This window comes from Eumetopias jubatus, unplaced genomic scaffold (genome assembly GCF_037043125.1).
Source record: "Eumetopias jubatus isolate StellerSeaLion01/CBP00866 unplaced genomic scaffold, mEumJub1_p1.0 scaffold_1, whole genome shotgun sequence".
NCBI lineage: Eukaryota > Metazoa > Chordata > Mammalia > Carnivora > Otariidae > Eumetopias > Eumetopias jubatus.
The window spans coordinates 11,599,058-11,611,005 of record NW_028274807.1 but is presented as its reverse complement, the minus strand read 5'-3'; the positions used below and the strand labels follow the sequence as shown (position 1 = coordinate 11,611,005).

At 44.3% G+C, this 11,948-nt stretch overlaps 1 protein-coding gene across 1 annotated transcript; it reads left to right on the top strand.

The window, feature by feature from the left end:
- Window positions 1-9,013: 9,013 nt before the first annotated feature.
- Window positions 9,014-9,385, top strand: KCNE2 (potassium voltage-gated channel subfamily E regulatory subunit 2). The gene has a single exon (XM_028114063.2). The coding sequence runs from the start codon at window positions 9,014-9,016 to the stop codon at window positions 9,383-9,385; it is 372 nt and encodes a 123-aa protein (XP_027969864.1).
- The last annotated feature ends 2,563 nt before the right edge of the window (window positions 9,386-11,948 follow it).

Below are 11,948 nucleotides of genomic sequence, written 5' to 3'. Positions count from 1 at the left end.
TACCCAACTTCCTGCCTTCCCCATTACTTGCCACTAGCAGTTGCTAGCCTTTTAGTTTGTATCATAGTGGTGCCCTAAAACCCGTACTAGTAGCTTGAAAGGCGGGCTCAATTCTAAACAGTCTTCCACTGTTCTTATCTTTCGAAGGAATTTGGGGTTTGTTTAGTGCTGGATGTGGAACTGACTAACATCCAATTTTAAATCCAAAAGCAGACTCAACTCCCTGGGCTTTAAAAACATACGCCATACGTAGGCAGAGGAACTCTGTAATGGTGTGGGTTGCAATTTGATTTTCAAAGAGAACATTTACTTTTATGATCCTCGCTTTCTCTCAGATACCATTTTACTCTCCCGTTGGGGACAATGCAGGGTGAATCTACTGAGAGCCTTTTGCAGAGGCCAGGGGGGCTGAAGCCTGTCAGGGGGAGACATGAAACAGCTCTACCCTCTTCCCATTTTCTTCTCCAGCGTGCAGCTGATGCTTGGGTCGTATTTATACTCCGCTTCTTCATCCACTCTGTCAGGTCCTCATCTCGTTCCAGTTGTGTGAATTGAGTATCAGGGCATGAGTAGGAGCTATCTAAAAATAAACCACTAAGGAGCTACTCTTCACACAGTGCTAGAATATTCTTTTCCTTGGTGAGTCTGGTCAAGCTCTGCTTCTCACTGCCATGTCCTCTTGTGTCCTTCTCTTAAAAATAATAGCAAAAGCTAATACTTGTAAAACACTTTCTATCTTTTTTTTTTTTTAAAGATTTTATTTATCTATTCATGAGAGAGAGAGAGAGAGAGAGAGGCAGAGGGAGAAGCAGGCTCCCCGCTGAGCAGGGAGACCCATGTGGGGCTCGATCCCAGGACCCTGGGATCATGACCTGAGCCGAAGGCAGACGCTTAACCGTCTGAGCCACCCAGGTGCCCCAAACACTTTCTATCTTACTATGTGTCAGGTTCTGTACTAAGTGCTTTCCATTCATTAACTCATTTAACTTTGGTGACAACCCAATGAGGTAGGGGCTCTTAATCTTCCCATTTTCCAGATGAAGAATCCAGAGATCAGGAACCTAAGCAATTTGCTCACCTGGTTTGTCAGCCTCCAAAGCCAGAGTCTCAGCCTCTATGATGTATTGCCTTCCATTTCGACCTCAAATTACTGAAGTGTAGACTTGCATGCTGTTTTGATTCTCCTCACCTTTCCACTAGGAGAATGCAAGACACCAAATTAAACGGTCAAGGCTGTTTCAGGAGTGAGGGAGACGTTGGTCTCTGTTCCTTGTTTCCACCAGGAGGTGGCAGAGTTGCCCCAGTGGAATGTCCCTGGGAGCCATTTGAAAGGCTTCGGTTCCTATGGAGACACTTTTAGCCCAATTGGACCATCAGACCTTTTTTTTTTTTTTTGGGGGGGGGGTCTGGTTGAGGTTACTGAATAGTGTTCAGTGAAGACAATCTATGAGGACAAATGGTGTCATGAGAAGCTGGCGTGGAATTACAGAGATCCTTGTATTTCTTTAGATCACACCCACTATGTTAACTACTACGAGGAGTTGTAGGTAATTTGATATCCTAACCACCTTCCTCTTGCCACCCAGTGCACCTCAAGCCACATTGCCCAGAGCACCCTTTGATGAGAAAATTCAATCGTAAAATAAAGGTCATCTTACTTTGCACAGCTATATGACAGTGACGGGCAGCCCTATGACCTCCAAGTGATTTTGGTGGTGTGTCACTACTGTGGCCACACTTCGGGGTTAGATTCAAATCCTGGCTCTACCTCTATGTCAGCCTGACCTCTGGACCTCTCTGTGCCTGGATTCCTTAGCTGTAAAGCTCAGAGTCCCTTTACTTTGGGTTGTGACAACGACTGCTTGAGACTAACACAATAAAAGCATTTGAGAAGGACCTGGTACATGACCTGACACTCAGTAGGTGTTGGCTCTACCCAATTCCAAGGACTCCCACCATGATAGAAAAGGATCTTTTGGTAAGCAGAGAGTGTTTAGCTCTTTCGAGGTCTCTACATGATTCCCTGGACTTGCCTCCATGTCCTTTGTATAGTACCTTTATTGTGGCTGCTTTCTACTGTACAAGATAACAATGTTGCTCTAAAGCCACTTGAAAATTGTCTCAAAGAGGGGTATTTAAACAAAATTAGGTTTATGAGGAGGTGGTTAGAATAGGGGCACTTGCCTGGAGGCATACTGGCCTTCCCCTCAACCTGCACCCACCCAGAGATGGCCGTGTTCATCTCATCTCTCTCGGATGCTTGCCCTCAGCACAAGTCCTGCGGGGAATCGTGCTGTCCACTGAGCCTTTTCCTGGGGAAGGGGGCTCACTGTGGCCAGGCAGTGTCCTGGCTGGGGCTGGCATCACTTTGCCTCTACCCAATGCCAGCCTCCAAGCAGGAACACCCCATCAGGCACCAAGGTTAATTCCCAACGGCCGGCTGGTATTTAATTTTCCACGTAAGATTAGATTAAACATTTGGGTTCATAAAAGCCTAGATTGCAGACCGTAGCTAACAAAGGCTTGGTTGGCTGCAAGCTGAGGGGGACCCGGCAGGCTGAGATTTATGCATAGTCCCGGAGAGCTTGCCAACACCAACCAGGAGGTTTAGAGCAGCTTGGCTTTGTAGCAGGGGATTTCATACTGCTCACGCACTGCCTAGGTAAGCTTCGATTGCAAATTCTCTATTCTTCGAGAAATTAAGGAACAAAGCTATAGATTTCTGTTTTCCAGACATTTATAAAAGGAGTGATTTTCCTGGCATAAGATGGCCTTTCCTTCGTTCTTTCTTTCCTCTCAATCTCTCTCTGTTCTCCTTCCTCTCCATCCTCTCCTCCTTCCTCTTCTTTTTCTCCTCATCCCCTTCATTCTTATTCTAATTTTTAGTATTGTTTTCCTTCCTCATTCCTTTATACTCTGATGAAAATTTTGAAAGTGTTTTTTTTTTTAAAGATTTTATTTATTCATTTGAGAGAGAGAGACAGAGCGAGACAGAGAGAGCACAAGCAGGGGGAGAGGGAGAAGCAGACTTCCTGCTGAGCTGGGAGCCCGACATGGGATGCGGAGCTCGATCTCAGGACCTGGAGATCATGACCTGAGCCCAAGGCAGAGGCTTAACCATCTGAGCCACCCAGGCACCACTTGAAAGTGTTTTTATGGAATGTTCATGGTAAATGCAGATACTCATATCCTTTTCTATTCTTGATATAAAAATGAAAGACTTCAGAGCGCCTGGGTAGCTCAGTCGGTTAGGGTCTGACTCTTGATTTTGGTTCAGGTCATATCTTGGGGTCATGGGATCGAGCCCCGTCTCTGGCTCATGCTGAATGTGGAACCTGCTTAAGATTCTCTCTCCCTCTCCCCCTCCCCGCCACTGTGCACTCTCACTCTCTCTAAAACTCTAAAAAAAAACAAAAAAACAAAAAAAAAACACACACACACACAACGAAAGACCTCACTGCCTTGTTAGACCCAGGTGATGCTAATGATCCACCATCTTTCCTTCTTTTCTTTTGAAGATTTATTTATTTGTTTGAGAGAGAAAGAGTGGGGGAAGGGGCAGAGAGAGAGAGAGAGGGAGAGAGAGTCTTAAGCAGACTCCCTGCTGAACAGGGCTCGATCTCACAACCCTGAGATCACAACCTGAGCTGAAACCAAGAGCTGGTCACTTAACCAACTGTACCATCCCAGCGCCCCACCACCAACTTTCCAGAAAACAGAACTTTGGGGTTTGGGATCAAGTGGGTGTTACTTTCCTTACAGTGTCCAGATTGTCTCTGTTGTGAATGACACACACCTGTGACAAACACAGCTGGAATTAGGGGATCATTATACGTCCTGAAGATAGGGCACAACTACTTGGTGTACGTGAGCTGAAACCATGGTCGTGGTCTCATTTCTTTTATCCAGTTGAGCTGTCCTGTCACAGATGATGGAAACGGGGTGGTATTGGACCATGTGACCTCTGCTAGGGCCCAGTGGGGGCTGGTAGCTAGCCTGGGTAACTTGGGTTTCTAGTCAGAGCACTATGGTCAACGTGTAAGTACTGTGATGCTGGACAGGTGATTTAAGCTCTGTGGGCTATAGTTACTGCACCTGCCAGATGAGCGGGCCAGCCTAAATAATCTCTAGAGGCCCATCCTGTTCTTTGACCAAGAACTATTTATTGAAAATGCCTGAAAATATAGGTCCACCTATGTTAGGTTGAACCATATAAAATTGCCATTACTGGCCATATTTAACAGATAGAAGTGGCAATTTCATATGGTTCAACAGAACATAAATAACAGTCTTCACATTACTAAACACTTATTATGGTGTTCTACTTAGAGAGGGATAATATCTATGCCAAATGTGATCAAGATCTATCAGTTAAGTAGTTATTCTGAGTATCATAAATTTAAACCTATTAGAATGTTCTAGCATAATGTCCATCAGTAAAATTGCTTTCACACACTGATTCACTTTTCCCTTGGTTATGGAACAGACAACAGACCACTTAGCCATGTCTCATGCAACAGTGTTCAAAATATGAATCCCCCTTGGACTTAATTTTTTCAGCCTGGCCAGGGGCCAGGTACTTCATCTACCTGAGCCCTTTTCACTCTATGATTAAGTCTTATCAAGAAGCACCTCCTGATCTGCTTTTTTTTCTTAAAGATTTATTTATTATTTTAGGGGGGGGAGTGGGGAGGGGCAGAAGGATAGAGAGAACCTCCAGCCGACTCCCCACTGAGCGCAGAGCCCGATCTCACGATCCTGAGATCATGACCTGGGCTGAAATCAAGAGTCAGACGCTCAACCGACTGAGCCATCCAGGTGCCCCAAGAAGCTTTGCCATGAGCCTTTGTCCATGTTAGAAGAGTTGACCAAATATCAGTATTAGCTCCAGCAGCAGGTTGGTGAATGTTGCCATGCTCATACCTTGAAACAAACCCAAATAAGTCCAGTGGAATCTAGCACTGAAGTCCCTCAACTCAAAGATATTTTGTCACAGGGATACTTGGTTGGGCTTTAGGGGGCCCGGGAGTCCCCTGAAATTGATTGTAGAGCTTTGTATGTGCATACATATACTTTTGGGGGGGGAGAATAAAATCAGATTGTTTAATTTCATTTTTCAAGGAGTTTGTGAATCCCTTCCTCTCCTGCAAGTAGGTTGAGAATCACCGTTCTAGTCGTTTCCAGCTGAAATCCATAGTACGTGAGAGAGGAACATTCACCGATTCACCAAACATTTAGTAAAAGATCTTCAATGTATCAACCATGATGTAAGGTCCTGGGATTCAAAGATGAGTAAAACAGTAGATCCCTGCCCCCCAGCAGCTCAAACTCCCATGTAATTATGATCTAAATGACTTCAGCTCTCTGAACATGTTTCCTTATCTGTAAATTGGAGCTAATAATCCAATCCCAATGTCAGAGAGTGGTTTTGAGTATCACATGAATGAGCTCACAATACCTGGGTAATTGAAAATGAGCAAACAGACAAACATGGCAGTTTGCAGAAGCACAGAAAAGGATCTCCAATTCAGACAGAGGTCTGGGGGAAAACTTGTGGATGAGGTGACCCCGGACGGGGCGGGGTGGGGGGGGGGGTGGTTTCTAAACTACAAGAACATACCGCTATTTTTATGTGTGAGTCTGGAGAGACTCAGCTCCTTTGTCCTATAGAAATTGTATTTCTTTCTTCCTCTGCAGGGTGACTGGGGACATCAGAAGACCAAGGTTACTCCAATGCCCTCTCCTCTCTCTTTTGTGTTCCGTCTCCCCTCCCCCTCAATACTTACTTAAAGAGCCCCATTCCCATTTTAGCTGTGGAATCTCGAGGCTTCCCTTGAAGCACCCTGTCCTGGATGGCCTTGCCGAGCATCGAAACATAGCTCTCCTATGTCCCCATTCTCTCAGAGCTCTCAAAAGACAGGGACTCACAATTGAGCGCTCTTACAAGTGAGGCACTGGCCTAGATTTTTCATAGGTGGTGTCATTGCTTTGATGAAAACATTCGCACAACGGTGTTGGCAGTGAGCGTGCCCTATCCTCCTGCGCATCCTCTGCTCAGAGGAGTCACTGGTGGAATTCCAAGCACAGTGGCACAGCTCACAAAGGATATACGTGGGAGGCAGGGTGGGCAGAGGAGCTCAGAGCACTTAGGAGCTTGCAACGCTATCACCTCTGTGGGGGGCGGCGGGGGGAGACTCAGATCCAAGGCAGGGCCTCATGTGGCCCAGTGCATACTGGAGTAGTATCCAAAAGTGCTGTCCAATAAGCAAAAATAACTAGAATAATTCCAATCTTGAGAGCACCTTAGAAAAAAACACTGCAGGGGAGCTGATTCTCTGCCCAGAAGGGGATTCCCCCTTCCCCCTGCTAGTTTTCTGCTGCCCTGCATTGGCTCAGCACCCTCCCCCAGACCGAATTTCTCCCATCACTCACTCCTGGGACTTCTCTACCCCTCCACCAGCCCTTCGTCCTGTACACTTAGCTCTCCTGGTTCTTTTTTTTTACTTGTGTCTATGTTCTATCCAGTTTTCCATCTGGCTTCACAAAAAGAAACTGAAGTCTCTCTAGAGGGTGCAGAAGGTAGAGGGGTATACAAGCTGGCCAAATCACAAGTTTCTTTACTGGATGAAGATGTGGAGAAGGGTTGGCAGAAAGAGAGGGTGAGAACACTCACAGGTGAAGGAATCATACCTGTAAAACCAGCCCTGACATAGCACACAGGGGTGGGTTGTCTTTTGATTGATGAAACAAGCATGAACTCCCCCTAATTGAGTAGATCTCATCTCCGGGAGGGTTAAGGAGCCGGTGGTGATGTCTTGCATAGGATTAAAGCCAGGTTAGCTATACTCTTCACAGTGAACTGTATTATTTTAAGGGGGAGAAAGCCTGTCTCTGTTGCATTGCTTGGAAAATGTGCTTGGCATGTACTTTGGGGGCAATCTTATCTCTTTGTCAAGTTTCTTTTCAATTCTCTAGGCTTTGTGTGGAGGGGAGAGCAAGAGGAAGATCCAAGAGCCCTTTGAATAATAGGACTTAAAACATCAGATTGAAAAAATCTATTAACTTAGTTACCATATTTCTCAATGAATGAAATGTTGGGAAGGCGTCAGAGAAAGACCTGGACGTGTACTTGTGCCCTTTCTGCAGGTGGGGAGATCAGAAACCTCTCTCCTCATAAGAGGAAATGAAAGACATGTTAAAGAGAAGAGGCATTGTTTTCAGAAGGGCATTAGGCAAATTAGGTTTGTTCAGGGCTTTTATTGACTGGGCAAACCTGTAGGTCCTGGCTAATCCCAGGTTCACTTCCTGTCTACATTCCTTCCAGTTCTATTCACACCTGTTTGCTCCATCTATGTACCATGTTCAGCTCCATTCTCTGAGCTCCCTTATCGCTTTGTTCAGACCGCTTATGACTCTTTGTTACTTCTCATTGCCATTTGTTTGCAGTTCTCCTGTGACACTGAGCTTCCACAGACAGACATCTCATATTCATCATCTCTGCATTTCCAATGCCCCTCATGTGCCTGGCACATCCATTTATTCATTCAACATCCATTGTGTGCCTTTGATGTGTCGGGCTCTGTGCCCACATTCACTGTCTCAAGGTAGGGAAAGGCGATATGAGTCCTGTCCTCATGGAAATGACAGATGAGTAGGAAAGATGACACCGTAAGCCAATAATCATACACACACACACCAGCAATATACACACATAATTAGCACATATTGTGAAGAGGGCTTTGAAGAAAAAAAATAAGATGCTATTGGAGTAAAGGGGCGGGGGCAGAACTGATTAGAACAGAGCCAGGGAGTTTTTTCAGAAGTGACAGTTAAGCGGGGACCAAGAGAGTAAAGAAGGTAGCAGAGGGAAGAGAAAGGAAAAATTATTCCAGGTTGAGGAAAGAGAATGTGCAAATGTCCTGAAGCAGGAGAACGTTTATTGACTTGGAGCAAGGAAGGCCAGTATGACCAGTTGTCATGAGGATAGAGTTGTTGGGGAGGTGGTCAGGGACCAGCTCAGGCCAAACCAGGTGAACCCCACGAAGTAAGTAGGATTTTATTTTAAGCACTACAGGAAGGGACTGAATCATTTTAGAAGCAAGGGGATATGATCCCATTTCCTTCTTTAAAAGAGCACAATGACTGCTGTGGAGGGCAGAGAGGGACAGATATGCCCCCAGGAGACAGTTTGGGGGAGGGTCGCATTGCACTGCATTGTGTCTTCAAGGTGAGGGATGTTGGTGGCTGGGCAGTGCCAGTGAGGAGGGAGAGGAGAGGTGGGTTTGAGGAATATGAACCATCTCTCAGGTTATCTCATTGTGCCACTTGCCTAAGATGCTTCTTCAAATGTGGATGTACACATTCCTCTCTGGGATCCTTGGGGAAAGCACTGTGTAGACAAAGGAGATGGAGCAGACTGCAAAGACTGTCAATGCCCCTTGCAATCTTCTGCCCCATAATTCTCTGAAAACACAAGTCAAACATGAGTCGCCCCTTCATTCCGCTGACCCCTGGGGAATGCCTGTTGAGAACAAGGCATTATGCTAGCTATTGTGAGGTGACCTGTCTGTTTAAAAACAAAGTAGTGCAAGATGATTGATGAAAATTTAGGATGTGAGAAGAGTATAAAGAAGGAAAAAATTTTCGTTAGGTATACCACCCACTATTAACATTTTGAACGATTTCCTGTCTTTTTTCCATTGTCATTTGCATGTTTACATTTATTTACATATGTAAATGGGGATAGTATATATAGTTTTATGTCCCCCATCACATTTTTATTGTAAGGTATCCTGCATCCAAGAAGGGCATAAATATGCATGTGCACAGCTTAAAGAATAAAAAAAAAAAATATATGCACTCAATCAATCACCAGCTAGGTGAAGAAGAAATTGTATTATCTCCCCTTTGCATTCCCCTCTCTTTATCCCTTAAAGTAGCCAAATGCAGAAAGAATCAGTGTTCTTCACCTTGTTCATCTATTTTATCGTTCAAATTGCAGCAGGAGGGAGATATGCCTACTTTATCCAATCTGACACAGATGCTGGAAGATGTCTTCAAAAAGATTTTTATTACTTATATGGACAATTGGCGCAGGAACACAACAGCTGAGCAAGAGGCCCTACAAGCCAAATTGGATGCTGAGAACTTCTACTATGTCATCTTGTACCTCATGGTGATGATCGGAATGTTCTCTTTCATCATTGTAGCTATCCTGGTGAGCACAGTGAAATCCAAGAGGCAAGAGCACTCCAACGATCCCTACCACCAGTACATCGTGGAAGATTGGCAAGAGAAGTACAAGAGTCAAATCTTGAATCTAGAAGAATCAAAGACCACCATCCATGAGAACATGGGTGCAGCAGGGATCAACATGGGTCCTTGAGAAACAGAAGAAGCATAAAGCCAACATCTGATACCCAGATCCAAAGAGATGCCCGTGCCATGGAGCAAATCCAAGTTGTAATTGCTTAGAAGATACTCAGTTCCTTGCTTGCTGTTGAGAATTTTCACGGAGATCATGTGGCCGCTCAACCAAGATAGATGACATTTTTTTTTTACGATGATCTCTTATCTTTACTTTTTCTAATTTTATTTTGTTAGTCACTATACGTTACATCATTAGTTTTTGATCTAGCGTTCCATGATTCATTGTTTGCATATAACACACAGTGCTCCATGCAAAACATGCCCTCCTTAATACCCATCACCCGGCTAACCCATCCCTCCACTGCCCTCTCCTCTAAAACCCTCAGTTTGTTTCTCAGAGTCCATAGTCTCTCATGGTTCATCTCCCCCTCCGATTTCCGCCCCCCTTCATTTTTTCCCTTCCTACTATCTTTTTTTTTTTTTTAACATATACTGTATTATTTTTCCAGAGGTACAGGTCTGTGATTCATCAGTCTTACACAACTCACAGCGCTCACCATAGCACATGCCCTCCCCAATGTCTATCACCCAGCCACCCCATCCCCCCACCCCCCACCACTCCAGCAACCCTCAGTTTGTTTCCTGAGATTAAGACTTCCTCGTATCAGTGAGATCATATGATACATGTCTTTCTTTGATTGACTTATTTCGATCAGCATAATATCCTCCAGTTCCATCCACGTCATTGCAAATGGCAAGATTTCATTTTTTGATGGCTGCATAATATTCCATTGTGTGTGTATATATATATATATATATATATATATATATACCACATCTTCTTTAGACAGATGACATTTTAATTTCAGTGATTTATACTTGCTCATCGGAACAATATTTTATGCGGAACACCTCTTTTACTTTCTGGGCAATATAAATGGAATCTTAATCAATGTCCACTTTGACAAATTTTGTCATGTTAGTGAAAATAAAGTCAAATTTGAAGTGAAGTGCCTGTGTGCTGACAGTGGGGTTAGAGGGGGGACTAATAAATCACAGAACCTTTTTTTCTTATGAAACACTGGTTTGTATGTGATGAATTCACTTTATAAATAACCCAGCTGTGTTACCCAGAAGCTGTGGTTCAAAAACGTATCACTTGCTCCACCAGCTTGACATCCGAGCATTTATTTATTAATTCAGGAATGCAGAGTCCGAAGTGATGGATGAACAGAATCACCAGGTTACTTTATGGGCATTGTTTTCCGGACATTTTGCTTATTTGGAAGTCTGAAGACAGAACAAACATTCCACAAGGGCAAATAGTCCCCCACGGAGACGTTGCATTATCCAGTACAACAGAAACATGTTTTAAAATTAACATCTGAAGCTTTCCAGAAAACTAACTCTTCAAAGCTCTTGCTATTATAGGAAAAAATAAGGAAAAGTTGTAACATCGCCTTATAAATAACAAATTTTTTCAACTCAGTTTATCTTCTTCCATTTATATTCATTTATTTTCACTTATGTTTCAAGAGACTGATGGTACAGAAAGTGATTGCTGGTGTCTGTTGAAAAGCTAGACAGTTCATTATATCTAGATTTTGCATTATGGATGCACTCCACAGATTAGGTGATTTCACCTGCTAATTAAATCAAACAATATTTAACACCTGTCTACTTGGGCCACTAGCATAGACCCCAGGAGTGCGGAGATGAATGAGACTCTCTGAGCTGGAGCCACCTACTCATTAGAGAGAATGAGGTACATACAGAAACATCACGATGATAGAACATGACAGGTTATAAAGGAGATCAACACAGAGTGGGCAGAGCAGGGACGGGAGGGCAGGCCTAACTTGGTTTAAAGTCTACTCTCTCTGAGTCGCTGAGAGCAGGAAGTCAGAGCGAAGACAGATGTATGGGGTTGTGGCTTTGTGCCTCCCAGCTTACCTTTCTCCTCCCTCATCTACTCAGGCAAAGCACAGCAATTGTGAGTAGGACCTCAAGTCTCAGAGTACTAAGACAAAATTCAAAAAAGAAGCCCTTCTTCAAGGCATGCTTGTAGGATGTCTTCCATTGACTACAGGGATTCTATCGCCAGAGTGAGATATCTACAAGGTATCTGTTTCTTGGTAATAAATGTGCAATCATGCTAACATAAGCCTTACATACAGTGTTATGGAAAGCCATTTATATTCCCAGAGCAGATGTGGCAAGAGTGGCCTCCTTCCTCAGATCAGAAACCCAGAAATGCTATTGCACACAGAACATTTATCCCAGTGTGCCCAGAGCGGCCACCCGGACTACAAAATCCTGGCTTTGGGTCTGGATCCAGACCGAAATCCAAGGTTTCAATCGGGTGACCAACACTATCTTCTTCACTAACCTCTGGTCAGGCTCTTCTGGGCCCTCAAGGAGGCCTCAACCTTGGCTTATGAACACCGCAGACACTTGGTATAAATGATTTTGTCCCCTTCTCCATGCTACGAGACTTGAACAAACACTAGCATAGCTTCTAACAGCTCAAGGCTTCATCCCTAAGAGGACACCAGGCCCATTTGGAGTGCCTGCCTGAG